General features: G+C 46.2%; 1 protein-coding gene and 1 long non-coding RNA gene across 4 annotated transcripts in view; one reads left to right on the top strand and one right to left on the bottom strand.

Annotated features, from left to right (window-relative positions):
• MYO7A (myosin VIIA) overlaps window positions 1-18,112 on the bottom strand; it is a 139,774-nt gene that overhangs the window by 100,400 nt on the left and 21,262 nt on the right. For all 3 annotated transcript variants that reach the window (XM_073548622.1, XM_073548624.1, XM_073548623.1), the window contains 6 exons: window positions 16,612-16,796; window positions 14,532-14,653; window positions 11,600-11,742; window positions 9,514-9,627; window positions 9,051-9,204; window positions 8,263-8,339 (listed from right to left, as the gene is read on the bottom strand). In XM_073548622.1, coding sequence (XP_073404723.1) covers window positions 8,263-8,339; window positions 9,051-9,204; window positions 9,514-9,627; window positions 11,600-11,742; window positions 14,532-14,653; window positions 16,612-16,796 — 795 coding nt within the window. The remainder of the gene's footprint in view (window positions 1-8,262; window positions 8,340-9,050; window positions 9,205-9,513; window positions 9,628-11,599; window positions 11,743-14,531; window positions 14,654-16,611; window positions 16,797-18,112) is intronic.
• The window catches only part of LOC141051613 (uncharacterized), a 134,428-nt gene continuing 129,517 nt past the window's right edge, over window positions 13,202-18,112 (top strand). The window contains exons 1-2 of the long non-coding RNA XR_012220660.1: window positions 13,202-13,297; window positions 14,110-14,191. This is a non-coding gene — a long non-coding RNA (uncharacterized lncRNA). The remainder of the gene's footprint in view (window positions 13,298-14,109; window positions 14,192-18,112) is intronic.

Here is an 18,112-nt window from a genome sequence, read left to right as displayed (position 1 = left end):
CGGACGGCGCATGTTTGCCATATCCGGCAAACACCGGTGGCGCCGCATGTACATCCGGCACGATGCGGCGATCATTACTTTCTATGTGACAAAACTGGATCCAATTCCAGATCCGGTTTTCACACTTTTCGCCGCATCGTGCCAGATTCAAAAAGACGGATGTGTGAAAGCAGCTAAACTGGTGCAGCGCAAAGAGAAGTAAAGTCTTGGAGGGATACTGATAAAGAGACTGTTAAAAAGATTCTGGCTAAGCTAAGAAGCACCTTTGACACCCGAACTGCAGCTGAAATAAAGATGAGATTCTTTGGGTGTAAGCAAAGAGTGCAGGACACTATACGGGACTATGCTCTTAACCTGCAGGAGGCGCTGCGAGCCATAACGCAGATTGACCCAGACAGTGTGAAAGATGGAGACAGACTGTTAAAGGAGCAATTTATTGAGGGACTCCTATTCACTACCCACAGAGCACAGCTGCGCATCATAGCTCTACAGAACCCTGATCTAGACTTTGCTGACTTTAAAAGACAGGGCTATCCGGGTGCTGCATTAACCAAATGTCAGCCGCCCAGCGCCCCCTAGGCATCCAGAGATTACATAACACCAAGAAGCAGCATCTTTCCCTCAGAGCCCTGTGGAGGCTGGCGCACAGACTCTGGATAATGATCCATCTACAGAACTGCGCCTTCAGGTCCAAGAGCTGACCAAAAATATGGCTGCACTTACCAAAACTGTGCAGTCCATGCAGATGTCCCCAAAGGATAAGATCCAGCTGGCCTCCAGTCCAGAGGATGTCCCGTGGCTACGGAAGAAGAGGATCCCGCCACTCCGAAGGAGAGACAACGAACGCTTTGCCCAGAGCGGACGTCCCATCTGTCGTCACTGCCGCAAGGCAGGCCACATCGTAAGATTCTGTTAATTAAACGAGCAACCCCTGGGGCAGAGGGCCAACCCCCAGGAGTAGGACCACAAGGCCCAGAGAACTGGTGAGCCAAGTATGTTGGAGGGCGACCGGTCCTCCCAGTGGTGATTGACGACATCCCCATGAATGCTTTGCTGGACACTGGCTCTCAGGTGACAACTATGCCATATATCCTTTACAAACGGTATTGGGCTGACTCTGAACTTACTCGCGGCCCAAGTGATGAACTGACAGTAATTGCCAGCAATGGTCAGTCTTTGCCGCAAGTAAGATGTAAAGAGATTACCATTAAGGTGGGGCGAGTGGAGTTAAAATCTCAAGGTCTGATAGTTGTACACAATGATCGACGAGAATGTAACCCAGTGATGACCTTAGGTACTAATGTGATTGCAAATTGTCTTGCCGAGGTTATTGTTTTGTTACAACAGGTAGCCGAGACTGCTGGTTCCAGTGAACAACGAGTCCTGCAGAAGGAGAACAAGGCCCTGATGCAAAGACAGCAGGTAGAACTCTCTGGCGGAGAAATTGGCAGCGTCAGAGTGAGTGATCCTTTCCCCATTGCGATACCCCCCAGATCTGAAATGTTAATTTGGTGTTGGGCAGCCATAGGTCTCAGAGGAAAAGATTACCAAGCATGGGTAGAGCCAGTGTACTCTGAGAGCCGGCCCACTATCCTGACAGCCAGAGGGGTAGTTGATGTCCGCAAAGGGAGAGTACCTGTACGCCTCTTGAATTGTGGGGAAGAGGAGGCCACAATACCTCGGTATGCCACAGTTGCTAAGCTGCTTACCGTCAGTAACAACGCAATACAGGCAGCAGAGCCCTTGGTCTCGTCCGACCAGGCAGGGGACAATGGCTCTGTAAAGCAGCTGGAGGAGTGGTGTCAGCAGCTGCAGGTGGGAACTGACTCCACCCCTTCATACCAAAAGAGTGGGGTTTACCGAGTGGCTCAGGAGTAGTAGCGGGTATTCAGCAAACACCCTCTAGACTTTGGGAAGGCAAAAGGGGTTCAACATCATATCCCCACTGGAGATCATCCACCCATTAAAGAAAGGTACCGGCCTATACCCCCAACACAATACCAATGTGCCAAAAGTATATTGCGGGAAATGAAGGAGGCTGGGGTGATCAGAAACAGTTGTAGCCCCTGTGCAGCCCCAATAGTCTTTGTGAAAAAGAAAGATGGTACCATGAGAATGTGTGTTGATTAGAGAAAAATTAACAGCATTACACATAAGGATGCCTACCCATTACCCAGAATTGAAGAGTCATTAGCTGCACTTAAAACTGATAACTATTTTTCTACCTTAGATCTCACTAGTGGGTATTGGCAGGTTCCTGTGGCAGAGGCAGACAAGAAGAAAACAGCATTTACCACCCCAATGGGTCTCTGCGAGTTCAATTACATGCCGTTCGGGCTCTGCACCGCCCCAGGGACATTTCAACGGCTAATGGAGTGCTGTCTTGGACACAAGAACTTCGAGACGGTTCTGTTGCACCTTCATGATGTCATTGTTTTCTCCAAGACTTATGAAGACCATCTGGAGCACCTGGCTGAGTTGTTTGAAGCCTTGTCCAACTTTGGCCTGAAAGTGAAGCCTTCCAAATGCCACCTCCTGAAGCCCAAGGTACAGTACCTCGGTCATGTAGTGCGTGCAGAAGGTGTGGCACCGGATCCTGACAAATTTACTGTCATCCGGGACTGGCAGAAGCCCAGCAACCTCCATGAGGTATGTCAATTCCTCGGGTTGGTAGGCTACTACCGAAGGTTCATCAAAGGATTCACTGAGATAGCCACACCTATGCAAAATCTTCTGGTGGGCCAGCCAAGAAGGCCAGGAAGAAGAGTCCTACATTTGAATGGAATGAGGAACTGGAGAGGTCCTTCACTCGACTGAAAATGGCTCTCACAGGAGATGAAGTTCTGGCCTACCCAGATTATGACCAACCATTTGTTCTGTATACTGATGCCAGCAACATGGGACTGGGAGCAGTACTGTTACAGGTACAGAATGGCAAAGAAAGAGTGATCTCCTATGCCAGCAGGAAGCTGTGTCCCATTGAAAGGAACCCTGACAACTACAGTTCCTTCAAACTGGAGTTCCTCGCCATAGTCTGGGCTCCGACTGAACGATTCAAGCATTACCTAGCTTCAGTCAAGTTTACCATCTTCACGGACAACAACTCGCTGACTCACTTGGAAACTGCAAAACTAGGTGCACTGGAGCGGCGATGGATGGCCCGGCTGTCTAACTATGAATTTACCATCAAGTACCAAGTGGGCCACAAGAATGCCAATGCTGATGCGCTGTCCAGGATGCCCAATCTGCCTGATGGGGGAGAAGACCCTGAGGCACTCGAAGAAATAGAGTTACCTGCCTTCCACCGGCCAATTGCGGCCCAACGTGCCCAAGGAGTGAGAAACAGACAATCTATCGTGAAAGAGACCACCCTAAATCCATTGCCTCATCCTGACTGGGCAGAAACGCAGGATAGCAACCCCGCAGTCCACCTGGTAAAAGAGCTACTGTCACAAGCTGACTCACGCGCAGGTCCAGATGCTCCTGGAGAAATCCAGCAGTTGTGAAAGGAAAGAGGCAGGCTGTTCATCTATGAGGGAAAACTGTATCGGAGGAGTATCAATGCCGCACTCATGAGCTGGTCTGGCAGGTGGTAGTCCCAAAGAGGGAGGCATCGATGGTCTTGGAAGCGTACCACAATGGAGCAGGACACTTTGGATGGAAGAAGTTGGAGGTCTTGCTCCGGGAGAGATTCTACTGGGCTGGTATGAGGAAGGCCATTGAAAATTGGTGTCGGGAGAGTGGACAATGCAACTTGCGCAGAAAGGACCGTAACAGCCAGCGAGCTCCTTTGCAGCCAATAATAACCAAACAGCCACTGGAGTTGGTTGCACTGGACCATGTGAAGCTGGACCCAAGCCGTTCAGGCTACGTTTATGCTCTTACCATCGTTGTCCTGGTAGTCGTGCCTGTCAAGGATCAAACAGCCAGGACAGCAGCCAGAGCATTCCAACAGCACTTTTGTCGACCACACGGATATCCCGAGCGAGTGCTTACAGATCACGGTCCAGCCTTTGAGGCAGAAGTGTTCCAGGAATTCTGTAACTTGTATGGTTGAAAGAAGATCAGGACAATACTGTACCATCCACAGACCAATGACATGTGTGAAAAGATGAAGCAAGTGGTGATCGATCTACTGAAGACTTTGCCTTTGGAAGAGAGGAATCTGTGGCCAGAGAAGTTGCCAGATCTGGTAGACCTCTACAATCACATTCCTGTGAATTCCACCAACTGCACACCAGCCTACTTAATGAGAGCGAGGCCTGGCAAGTTGCCTATTGATTTGAATATGGGAGTCCTTACACCTAAGGTGACATCACCAGATGCTGACTGGGATACAGAACGGCAGCAGCAATACCCAGTGGCGGATTAAGTGGCCTATGGGCCCGGGGCTGTTCATAAAACCTGGGCCCCTGTACCCCCCCTCCCAGGAAAACATTTTCTGTCCACATTTTGTGGCTCTTCTCACAAAAACACTGCATATGCTGATATTTAGGGGCGGTGAATGGCCTGCTCGGATGCGGGGTCTGGAAAGGAATAAAATGGCCGCGCTTGGGAGGGGGTACCGCCGGCCTGGCCGGCTACTGGTTAGGGATGTTAATGATTAATCACACAGTCACCTGCCTCCATGCTCTGCCAGGTCTGCCTCTCCCCAGCCTCCCTGGCTGCTCCCTCCAATGCATTATGCGGCTGCCTCCATGCTCTGCCTCTCCCCAGCCTCCCTGGCTGCTCCCTCCAATGCATTATGCGGCTGCCTCCATGCTCTGCCTCTCTCCCCAGCCTCCCTCCAATGCATTATGTGGCTGCCTCCATGCTCTGCCTCTCTCCCCAGCCTCCCTCCAATGCATTATGCGGCTGCCTCCATGCTCTGCTTCTCCCCAGCCTCCCTCCAATGCATTATGTGGCTGCCTCCATGCTCTGCCTCTCTCCCCAGCCTCCCTCCAATGCATTATGTGGCTGCCTCCATGCTCTGCCTCTCTCCCCAGCCTCCCTCCAATGCATTATGCGGCTGCCTCCATGCTCTGCTTCTCCCCAGCCTCCCTCCAATGCATTATGTGGCTGCCTCCATGCTCTGCCTCTCTCCCCAGCCTCCCTCCAATGCATTATGTGGCTGCCTCCATGCTCTGCCTCTCTCCCCAGCCTCCCTCCAATGCATTATGTGGCTGCCTCCATGCTCTGCCTCTCTCCCCAGCCTCCCTCCAATGCATTATGTGGCTGCCTCCATGCTCTGCCTCTCTCCCCAGCCTCCCTCCAATGCATTATGTGGCTGCCTCCATGCTCTGCCTCTCTCCCCAGCCTCCCTCCAATGCATTATGTGGCTGCCTCCATGCTCTGCCTCTCTCCCCAGCCTCCCTCCAATGCATTATGTGGCTGCCTCCATGCTCTGCCTCTCCCCAGCCTCCCTGGCTGCTCCCTCCAATTTGGAGGCAGCCGCATAAATTGCATAATGCATTGGATTGGAGCGGAGGGAGCAGCCAGGGAGGGAGGCTGGGGAGAGGCAGAGCATCCTCCAGTCCTCCCAAATGGTGACGCCGACGGTGAGTGTGTCAGTGACCCACCTGCCCTGCGCTAGCCGCTGCCAAAATCTCCTGGGCTGAGCGAGTCCTCCTCACTGTGCACTGCCAGTCGGCGCCGCCGCCTCCACGCTTCTCTGTCCCGGCCGGGCCGCCCACAGCACACAGAGAGAGGAGGAACTTCTGCTCTGCCTCCTGCCGTGCTGCGCCGCCCCCACACACGTGCTGCCTGGGACTGCCCGCCGCCCCCCTTCCAAGTTCCTACGCCACTGGGCGGCGGCGGGCGGCTGAGCGGCTCACACAGTGACAGACTGACAGATCATATGCGATGCCGACCGACCGATTGGCCCCTGCCCTGGGCCCCCTAAAAACCTTGGGCCCGGGGCGACCGCCCCATCCGCCCCTATTAAGATCCGCCATTGGCAATACCGAAGAGTACAAGCGTGCGTAGAAAAGAGTCTAGCTCAGGCAAGACAAAAGCAGGAAAAGAACTACAATCAATATGCACCTGCAGTTCCCTTGTCACCAGAAGAACAGGTCCTAAAGAGGAAAAGGAGGATGCATAAATTGGATGACCAATGGGAAGCTGAACCCTACACCGTCCTACCATTAAACTTTGACAACACCAAAGTGTGCCTTATCAGTAAGGATGGAGGAGAAACCTCATCAGCAGTATCGAGGGATCATCTGAAACTGGGCCCTGACCAACTAAAGGAAAAGATGGGAGAGCAAAGCAACCTTCAGCCCATAGAGGAAGAAGAGGAAGAAAAGGTCAACACTGTACTTGGAGAATTTCCTGCAAACTGGACAAGAGTGGATCAAGCCATCGTAGTTCCTGTCCTAATCTTAACCCAGCCTACTGCAATTGAAGTAGCAGAGACTCAAGACAACTCTGAAGGTCAGGAAGTTCAGGCAGTTGATGCCACACCAGCAGTGGAGCAAGAGGATCCTCGCCCTGCCAGTGGTGAATTTGTCATGCCCACAGTCTAAGAGTTCGCAGACGGCTACTACCCAGTTTACCAACAGCAGTAACAGGCCCACTAAACCTAAATAGGCCATTAGAAGTACCCATGCTGCGCAGATCTACCCAAAGTACAAAAGGTGAGATCCCAGTTAGATATAGAGATTAAAGTGCAAATAGAAAATGTAAACTGTACCTGTAAATATGCAACTTTGCAAGCTTATGCGCCTACAGAGACTCTGTAAGAACCTTTTTGAATATCTTACTTTGTTTTGATGGACAAATGGGCCACAGGACTATGTGTGGCCAAAACAATTCTTGTATATAGTTACCAACTTGCTCAGGAATTGGACCATGGACATTGACGTAATGGACTAATCGTCACAAGAACCATTTTTGAGCTTTGGTTTTTGTAATTTTTCATTTTTGAAATCTTGTAATAGTTACAATTGTTCATTTGCTTAATATGTTCGCATGTTTTCTCAGTCCGGGAGTACTGAATTGCACTAGGGGGGAATATGGCGCCCCCAGGAGTATGGTCGCCACAGTGGCATTACCTTCCTCCAAGGGAGTGTGATGTCATGCTTGGAAGCAATGAAGGATCTCTCTATCAGGTAAATCCAGCACACAGCACAGTTCCCTCTCCAGGCCAGCAGAGGGAGCTCTGAACCAAACTGGGGGAGGAGCTACTCTCTGTGGCCAGGAAAGGGAAGTTAGTAGAGTTCGTGTGAAGAGGGAAAAGAGTGCAGATGTGGAGAGAGGAGCTGGAGGACTGAGCAGAATTCAGGCTCACTTCTAGCTGTAGCCCATGGTCCGGAGTCCGGTATCCGAGGTTGTATGGATGCTGATGATCCTGCAGCAGAAACTGGAGGAACAAGAGGCTGTAAATGCTCTGTTCCCAGCTAAGACTCGGAGGCACAGCAGCGACTTGTGTGAGCCAGAAATAGGAGGCTACGGCTGTCTGCCATGCGAGGGGAGTTCTAAAGAGAGCAAGCAAGGGGAACTTCAGTGTAACTCAGTACTGCAAGCGCCTCATATAAGCGCTAGAAAGGAGACTACACAACCCATCTGCATAGAGAGATTCCTAAGTTGCTCCCAGGCTGATCAACTCCTGTTCCATCTGTAATCTGGATCCTGGACTGCACTTACAAAGCAAAGTAAAGACGGTAAAGGAAACTGCACCCTGTTGTGTCATTGCCTTCTTCCTGCAACCCCTTCAGCACTGCTACATCTCTGTGCCTAACACTGCACCCTCTTCCTCAACACCTATTACTACTGCCCTGGGACTACAGCTCTACCTGTGGGGAGCTATCACATCTTTGCTGCCTTATACCATCTGTCCTAGAGGATCTGCACTGCAGCGTCGGCTTAACCCCTCCCTTGCCGAGCACCACAGGTGGCGTCACGCATCATCCACCTATAAACCTTATTCAGCTGCGTTTCACCCCTTTTGAATGGACCACAGACCGGATCACCGCCACTGTGACACGTCCCTCTGAGACACCGGCCCGGTATCGAGTAACTCCACTGCCCTGGCGGGCGATCCAATTGCATGGCGCCGCACCTTTCAGGTCAGGGACCCACTGAGAGGTTCGCGGTGACGTGGCATTTGGCTTCATACAGTCTGATCACAATGTTAAACTAAAAACCTCATGTTCAGTTTTGTAAATTTTTGCTCAGCCGCAATAAGTCAATAAATAAGTTTTGGATGTGTGTATCACGTCCCTTTTCCCCAGCTATGATATATAACTTTTATAATATTATCTTTCAAGTCTAGAAATAACTCACCTCCAATAGATTGGCTGCTGTCGTTAGTGAGGTGGAATAAATCACTTCACAGGCGTCCAAATTATCGTACATACGGGCTGCACAAATAACATTTCTTTATTCACATATGTATATTTCATCAAGCGTTGTATACAATGTATTCCATCATTTTCTAATAACTGTCTAACACTTTATCAAAAAACATATTAGTTTGCAAGGAGATAATATCATTTAGTGGACAAAGGATTTCTTTCTGTAACTTTATCATATGGCATATGTTCGATAAGACCCATAAATATCCATAAACTGTAAACTACAGAGGTGATGATCAGCTGTACAGTAGCTGCGCCGTCTGTTAGTACATCCCGCCTTCATCGCTCCTTCTCGTCACTTGCAAACAGGTTTTGAAGGATCTCAGCAGGAGGTTGCTCCAAACATCTTGGAGGACTGACCCCAGGTCTCCTGTGTATGAGGCTTGTGCGGATCCTTCTGTTTCCATGTGATCCCAGACAGTCTGGATGATGTGAGATCAGGGTTTTGTGGGGGCTGGATCATCACTTACAGGACACCTTGTTCTTATTTACGCTGACGCTCATTCTTAATGACATTGCCTGTGTGTTTGGGGTCGTTATTCTGCTGCAGAATAAATTTGGAGCCAACCAGATGTCTCCCTTATTGTATTACATGATGGGTATTTCTCATTAAGGACCAAATTCCCAATTCCAACGGGACCGCTATTTCAGCAATGGCATTATACCGCCTACCCTCAGTCACAATACAGGGGCCTACAGAAATATTGGGGTCATTACCTTCATAACGTAGGTTTCCCAAGTGCAATATGGCAGCCAGGAGCCGGGAAATCTCCCAGTTTTCAGTATCGGTGAACATCAAGACTTTCATGGCAGAACGAATGTTGGCATATTCTTTGATGTCATCTCTGCCATCACACGTGGTGCAGTGCCCCTGTAAGGAAAATCATAGGTTATCATAAAGGGAGCATTCAAACCAGGGAAAATGTTGGGGTTCACTGGGCTTGGGGACGCTTGGCAATCCAAATTAGTCTAGGCTAAACCGTCTAATGCCAGTGTGACACTGTTCTGCGCTGGAGGAAATGGCACCAAATTTATTAAAAGCTGCATACCTCCCTAACACACGCAAAGACACCACGAGAAATGGAAATATGGTCCTTATTAAAGAAGCTTCCATTTACCCCTTTTCACATGTGGAAAAACTTCTGAAGATAATAAACTCTCAGAAAAATTGTCCGCTCACCATACAGAGGTAGTTATAATCTGTCGCTTTGCCAAGGCCTAGTTTCTTCTTCTGATCTGGAGGCATCCCTTTCAACATACAGTAAAACACATGGTAGTTCCGCTCATCTGGAGCCTGGGAGAAAAATCACAAGACTTCTCCTATAAAAAAAGCATGCAAATATGCTCTCCTCCAAGAGGAACAAAGCTGGTTACACCCTTAGATGGGAACAAAACCTACAAACAAAGCTGCAGATCCATTTCTGAACCCTATATTACAGTTCATAGGACTAATCTACATAAAAGGGCAGCGCTTATATGAATACATTACACTAGCTTTTCTGTACTGATCCTGAGTTACATCCTGTATTATACTCCAGAGCTGCACTCACTATTCTGCTGGTGCAGTCACTGTGTACATACATTACTGATCCTGAGTTACATCCTGTATTATACTCCAGAGCTGCACTCACTATTCTGCTGGTTCAATCACTGTGTACATACATTACATTACTGATCCTGAGTTACATCCTGTATTATACCCCAGAGCTGCACTCACTATTCTGCTGGTGCAGTCACTGTGTACATACATTACTGATCCTGAGTTACATCCTCTATTATACTCCAGAGCTGCACTCACTATTCTGCTGGTTCAATCACTGTGTACATACATTACATTACTGATCCTGAGTTACATCCTGTATTATACCCCAGAGCTGCACTCACTATTCTGCTGGTGCAGTCACTGTGTACATACATTACATTACTGATCCTGAGTTACATCCTGTACTATACTCCAGAGCTGCACTCACTATTCTGCTGGTGCAGTCACTGTGTGCATACATTACATTACTGATCCTGAGTTACATCCTTTATTATACCCCAGAGCTGCACTCACTATTCTGCTGGTGCAGTCACTGTGTACATACATTACATTACTGATCCTGAGTTACATCCTGTATTATACTCCAGAGCTGCACTCACTATTCTGCTGGTGCAGTCACTGTGTACATACACTACATTACTGATCCTGAGTTACATCCTGTATTATACCACAGAGCTGCACCCACTATTCTGCTGGTTCAGTCGCTGTGTACATACATTACATTACTGATCCTGAGTTACATCCTGTATTATACCCCAGAGCTGCACTCACTATTCTGCTGGTGCAGTCATTATGTTACATATATTACATTACTGATCCTGAGTTACATCCTGTATTATCCTCCAGAGCTGCACTCACTATTCTGCTGGTATAGTCACTGTGTACATACATTACATTACTGATCCTGAGTTACATCCTGTATTATACCCCAGAGCTGCACTCACTATTCTGCTGGTGCAGTCACTGTGTACATATATTACATTACTGATCCTGAGTTACATCCTGTATTATACTCCAGAGCTGCATTGACTATTCTGCTGGTGCAGTCACTGTATACATACATTACATTACTGATCCTGGGTTACATCCTGTATTATACTCCAGAGCTGCATTCACTATTCTGCTGGTGCAGTCACTGTGTACATACATTACATTACTAATCCTGAGTTACATCCTGTATTATACCCCAGAGCTGCACTCACTATTCTGCTGGTGCAGTCACTGTGTACATACATTACATTACTGATCCTGAGTTACATCCTGTATTATACCCCAGAGCTGCACTCAATATTCTGCTGGTGCAGTCATTATGTTACATATATTACATTACTGATCCTGAGTTACCTCCTGTATTATACCCCAGAGCTGCACTCACTATTCTGCTGGTGCAGTCATTATGTTACATATATTACATTACTGATCCTGAGTTACCTCCTGTATTATACCCCAGAGCTGCACTCACTATTCTGCTGGTGCAGTCATTATGTTACATATATTACATTACTGATCCTGTACTGATAGTTACATAGTTAGCAAGGCCGAAAAAAGTCCATCCAGTTCAGCCTATAGTCTGTCAGAATAAATCCCCAGATCGGAGTCACATTCTGTATTATACTCCAGAGCTGTGCTCACTATTCATTCACTTGTCTAGAGAGTGTGAATTACCATCCTTATCACTTCTTAAAACTTTATGGATTATCGCATTGGTACAGTATTTCTTTACCTGTCTGCAGACACGAGACTTTTCCAGGAGATATTGCTCGATCTTGGCACCCTCAATGGCTCCTTTCTTATTGAAGTGAATGTCAATGTATTTCCCAAACCGGCTGGAATTGTCATTTCGAATTGTCTTGGCGTTGCCAAACGCTGTAAAGGCATCAATAACAGCGCCAATATCAGGATGTTCACTAAATCTCACATGTGGTTTCAGATTCTCAAAGGCTTAAAGCGGGTTTCCAGGTTTACGATTTTAATGACCTATCTTTAGGAGTATCAGATACTATAGTTTTTTCTGCATGACAATTGGCACTTGATCCATAGCTCCCATCTGTCCCGGATTCAGCTGAACTGTCCCAATGTGAGTGCTCAGTTCCGCCTCCCGTTGACCTCACAGCTTTTGTCCTGGCTTCTATACTCACCTCTCTTCTCTCCGTTGTCTTCATCGCTTTGTAGCTCCTCCTCCTGGGAGACGGGTCTGCTCTCTGCATAAATTAAATTGTATTGTTAATTTTTTTCTCCCTTCAGTGATCAGCTCTCCCCAGGTGTCAAACTTGCATCTCCTGTTTGCAGGCTGCAGCTCTACCTAGGAGCCACGGCCACCGGTTGTTATTGATGGCAATTTAGAATTTCAGGTAGCGAGAATTGTTGATTCACATAAGGTTCACTGCTCTGTACTGTACCTGGTACAGTGGAAGGGGTATGATACTGAGGAGAGAATGTGGGTGCCGGCATCTGAGGTTAATGCCGGTAGGTTGACACGGTCCTTTCATTTAGCCCATCCGGATAAACCCGGCCCCAAGGGTCCTGAAGCCCCTCGTGGAGGGGGGGGGTACCGTTACGAATGTGTCACGTCATCTTGGGAAATCTTGGGTTAGGCAATCTTTACGTACTGTGAATTGCAGATCTTCCATTTAGCCTGTGTGTTTTGTTCCTCCTATTAAATGGATTTCACTGAAGAGGTTAACAACTCTTTGTACGCTGGTTAGAGACATGCAGCCTCATCTCAAAGCTGCTTCTGATCTGCTTGTTTTCTCTCTCTATAAAACCTGGCAAGACCTTCTAATCCCTGTCTGCAAAAGTTTTGCTTCCTGGCTTGCTGGAGTTGGTGTGCTGAAGTTGGAGACCGTAGTTGCTGCTGGAGATTGTTGTTTCATGGTTTTGGATGTTTTCTTTCTCCATTATCCTATTCTAATTTGGTTTGTACCTTCCTATCCTTCCCTTTATTCCTCTCTACTCTTGGTGAATGTTTTTGTATGCAACTTACTTTTTGTTATCCCTGTTTGACTTATGTGTATATACACCTAGAGATCTGTCCCAGGCCTCCTGGGGGAAGGGGATAGCTTAGGACATTAACTGGAGCACAGTAAGGTCAGAGACTCGGGCCTCTCTACCTTAAAAGTACCCTCGGGACAGGGAGAGTAAGCAACCCAGTTCCATCGACAGTTTGAGGCCCCCTTTCCTTAATGAAGACTGTCACAGCGTGACACCCCGGTGACCAATCAGCGCTGGCGTCATGAATTTAACATGAAAAGAAAGCCAGGGATCAGCTGCAGCCCGGACTTCCTCTTCATGTTCAATCCGTACGTAGGTGGGGACAGTGATGCCAGTGCTTATTGGGTGCTGGGATCATGTGTCACAGCACCACACGAGAGCCCCGGGGAGAGTGAGTGCCGACACTGCAGGAACGGCGCCGTCACAGGAGGCGAGTATAGTTTTTTTTATTTTATCGGGGTCAAACATTTAGTTCAAGAAGGGGTTGTCCTAGTAGTTGACAATCCCTTTAACATTACAGGCAGACACTTAAGCTACTGAGCCACAAACTCTGACGATGTGAAGGGGAGAATTCTGTGTACTTGATCTGTATTCCTGGCTCTGACTACAAGCAGATTATACTGATAGAAATACACTGCTGTGTACAATTTATGTAGCGCTGAAATCTCATCTCTCGTGATCTTGGTCCCGAGATCACCATCTGCGCATGCGCCGCCCCAGGCGGCGGCCATATTCCCTGAGACCACCGCACGGGGAACCGTGGAAGTGCCAAGGCTTTGGCCTGTCGCAAAATGACGGCAGAGCCCCGGGCAGCGCTGGATACCCACGCAGAACCGGCCAGCAGCTGCCGGCACCTGTACACCCCCTCATCCCAGGCAGCAGCCTACACCCAGAGTATCGGTAAGGCATGTACGCTTTGTAAGACGCACCCCCATTTTACCCGTAAATTTTGGGGGAAAAAAGTGCGTCTTATAAGGCGAATTTTTAAGTGCAAAATCAAAACTTTTCGGTACTATAAAAAAAACACATCAAAATGTGGCTTCACATCTCCACGAAAAATGCATCAAATAAAGGGGAGAAGAATGTAATTGTGTAGTTTGGTGCGGATACTGCAGAAAACAAAAATCACAGTATTTCTGCAACGTGTGAACACAAAAAAGTCAGATGTCGTATAGTGAAGCTACAGATAGAGGAGAAAGTTCTGGTGGCTCCTTCTATGAATAAACAAAAAATAATCCACAGGTCCCAACTAGAGATGAGCAGGACGCACAGATGACGTCATGCTGCCCGGACTAATCACAAGCCGCATCGGGGACACTTTACGGTAAGAATTTTGCGGCCTCACATTTAGCCGCCAGGTAGCAAGGACCTGGACGCTGGACTGGAGTCCCCTGGACACAGCAGACAGTCCCAGATTTGGGTTTACACCCTGCAGTCTTGGGCGTCTGCTGAACTTCTCTCACTTCCAGCGCCCGTCTGACATCTCCTCCCGCTAGGGGAGAAAGACATGATAAATGGGCATGGGGTAAGGTTAGGGGAGTGGCCAAAATGTGCCCCGGCGTGCCTAGTGCGCTGCATAATTTGTCCCTCTTTATGTTCTTAAAAAATTGGGAGATATGCATGATCCTTTGTATAGTAACAGGCTTGAGTTAATTCCTACTGACCCTCTAGGATGGGATTGGCTTCCAGGACTTGTTGCTCTATCCATGAGTGCTGACCGCTGATAGCTGCCAGGAACTGCAGGATCAGTTTAGTGCTCTCGGTTTTACCGGCGCCGGATTCACCACTGCAATACATGATATCACATGTCAATAAGACAGACTCAATTATCAATAGATAGTAGCAGCAGTAAAAGTAAGAACAACATTAAATATTAGAAATTACATCTCAGTGATAGGAACAAACTTCTACATTTAATTCTAACATAGTCTATTCTGTATTTTAAATATAGTTTTAAAATTCTGTCTGCAGCAGTCACCATTAGAGGGCGCATAAGAGCTTACTGTTTTTACAGAATTAAAGGGGACCTGCTCAAACAAAATTGGCCAAACACCTTGTAAAAATCCATGAGCTCCCCTGATTCTGCGGCTACTTTTGCTCTGTGTCGCTCCATTGCAGAGATATTTACATTTTTTGCTTTTAGAGTGCAATATGTGAAATCTCTGATTGCAACGCAACTGGGTATTTCTTCAGAGTTTTCTATGGTGGTGTGAACTTTGACTCTTCCCTCCTATATGCTGCCAATCATATGTAATTGGCAGCATCTAGGAGTGAACGTGCGCATCCTCCCTCAGAGAAGACTCTGAAGAAACACTGAGTTACAATGTAAGCAAAGATTTCACATATTGTGCTACAAAAGCAACAAATATGAATATCTCTGCAATGGAGCGGCGCAACAAAAAATGGAAAAGAACGGCAGAATCCGGGGAACACAGATTTTTAACTTTTTTTTCTTTTATAGCAGGGTCATCTTGAAATGGGGACAGTTTGCAGTGAGATCCCCCTAGTGGCAAAAGTAAACAGCTAGAATTTTACAATGAAACTTTATGACTACACAGATTTGGCGCTCTATATCAGGAAAAAATAACTTTGACCCCCCCCCCCTATAAAGCAACCTGTAATGTTACTGGTTGGATGTTGGGGTATGGAGCAAACTCAGGGTGTGAACTTTATACAGAGCAGGTGCCGACTGTGTAATAAACCTATCTCTAACACCAGCAACAAATGCTGTTTAACCCTTAATATGCTGCTGTCCACATCTGACAACATCATTTAAATGGTTTGAAATAGTGCGGCATACATTTGGAAGTTCCTTGTCAGACCCGTGATGATGCAGTTGAGGGGTGATGATGGGTTACAATTGCAGGTGGGAGCCTATACTACAGCATTTTAGTATGCAGTACACGCAATCAGATGATCACATGTTCAAGTCCCACAGTAAAACTAAAAAAAAAAATGAAAAAGTAATTACAAACAGTACAAAATATATTAAGAAACTAAGATAAAAAAATCACCCCATTTTCCTAATCTGAAAATAAATTAAAAAAGGGATATTTGATATTTGCACATGTGTAAAGGTCAGATTAATCAAAATATAAAATTAACCCATATGGTAAACGCAGAAAAAAGGAATTGAAACGCCAGAATTGCTGTTTTCAAAGCATTTCCTCAAAAGAACACAATAGAAAGTGATCAAAGTATCTTACGCACCCTAAAACGGTACCAATAAAAACAACAGCTTGTTGCACAAAAATAAGTCCCCACACAATTTCATCAATGAAAAAATAAATCATGAAGCTAAGAAAATGGAGCCCCCGCCAAAAAAAAAAAAAAAACTTAAAAAAAGTTTAAAAGTTTTACATTTGGTATCATGGTAATCGTATTGAGCGGGAGAAATAATGTTTCCAGGTCATTTTAAAAGCAGAGTAAAAACTACGGTAAACAAAACTCAAAAAAATATCGGAATTTTGGGGGAGGTTTTCAACCCATTTAGATTTTTTTCCTGTTTTTCAGTACAATATGTGGTAAAGCGAATGATGTCATTAAAAACCAGAACTTGTCCTACAAAATTAAAAAAAAAAAAAAAAAGGATCTTGGAGGAAGTGGAGGAAATAAAAAAAAAGAAAAAAAAAAAAAATCAAACATGAAAAATGGCTGCTTCCTTAAGGGGTTAACAAATTAGCCACAATGGCGTTTTTAGTGTTCCTGTGACCCATAAGCCTGATATTGGGGTGTTTTTCTCACCTAATGATACAACACTGGTCCTTACTGTTTCGTTGCATGTTGAAGTAACAGTTGTCGGCTATGGCAAAGATGTGGGGCGGCATTTCTCCAATCTTTTTGTTGGTATACAGGCGTATCTGATCCGGAGTGTAGATGGGGAGCAGCTGGTAGGGGTTTACGGCAACTAATATGGATCCAGTGTACGTCTGCAAGAGGAAAATGAGAGTTATTTATGTAATGGTGAGAGTGGAATAGTCATGTGAGTGGGCCGTGCACCCTTTACCATTATGCCCAGTGTTCTACCGTATGGTACCATTATATGTATCCGCCATGTGCTATACAACAATATATCACCCAGTACTATGCTGTCATATACAGACCTGTTCTCTATACAGACTAGTTGACGGGGCAGACGGAACACAACTTACCAAAATTTACATCCGACATTTTCAGAACATTTTAAACCCCACCACTGCCTAACCTGGGAGAGTGAAGAATGAAGAAAACCCCCTTTTTTATCTACATTACCATCAATCATGCCCACTTTGTTGCCCAGTTCCCTGGACAGTGCAGAGTAATTTTTTTTTTATCTGTGTTATTAATTTTTATTTATATAATCAATAAAGATGTAACAGTCTTCTATGACTTGTGGTTCTCTCCATACTTGTTTTGGTAGGCTCATCCCCATAGAGAAGGCAGAGATGGTTTATTATGGTTTCTGCCCTATCACTGTATACACAGTACAGAACAAGTGATGTGTACACAGTATATAGCAGGGGCTGACAGCACTTCCATCTCCACACCCAGGAGTTCTGTGATCGCTGGGTGTAGGGTGGGAGCAGGGGTTGCTGGATCATAGAAGACCCAGCTCTGATATGCAGGCAGAACACTGAATTTACCCTGTAACTGGGTCAATATGATATTTTAAAAAAAGTAAAATGTTGAAATGACCTTAGGGGTGACACAACGTGTACAATAAATGAAAAATAAATCAATGAATAGATAAAATCAGGAAAAAAATTCATGAATAAAAAAGAAGCTAAAGACAATCCTTGCATGCAGGCAGAAGACTGGATTTCCCCTGTAACTGGGTCAATCAGATATTTAAAAAAAAAAAAAAAAAAAGGCGGAAATGAGCGTATGGGTCACACAACGTGTACAATAAAGGAAATGAAAAATATATCAATGAATAAATAAAATCAGGAATAAATAAATGAATAGAAAAGAAGCTAAAGACAATCCTTGTATGCAGGCAGAATGCTGGATTTCCCCTGTAACTGGGTCAATCAATTACAAAAGAAAAGTACAGTACATTCTTAAAATGAGCTTATGGGTGACACAAAGAAAAAGATTTATTTTATTTTTCCACTGATTTAGTCCAATATTTGCAAAAACATAAAAAAGAGAGTATGAAAATGTTAAAGAAAATACGCCCAAAGAACCGTGAAAAAAAAGAGTCTCTTAACTCTGTGGGGGTCCTGTTGCGACAAATCTTAGTACAGTACACGCATAAAACATTCTG

This window comes from Dendrobates tinctorius, unplaced genomic scaffold (genome assembly GCF_039654945.1).
Source record: "Dendrobates tinctorius isolate UK_male_01 unplaced genomic scaffold, ASM3965494v1 ptg000157l, whole genome shotgun sequence".
NCBI lineage: Eukaryota > Metazoa > Chordata > Amphibia > Anura > Dendrobatidae > Dendrobates > Dendrobates tinctorius.
Note: the sequence above shows the minus strand (reverse complement) of the source record. Positions and strands in the feature narration are given on the sequence as shown.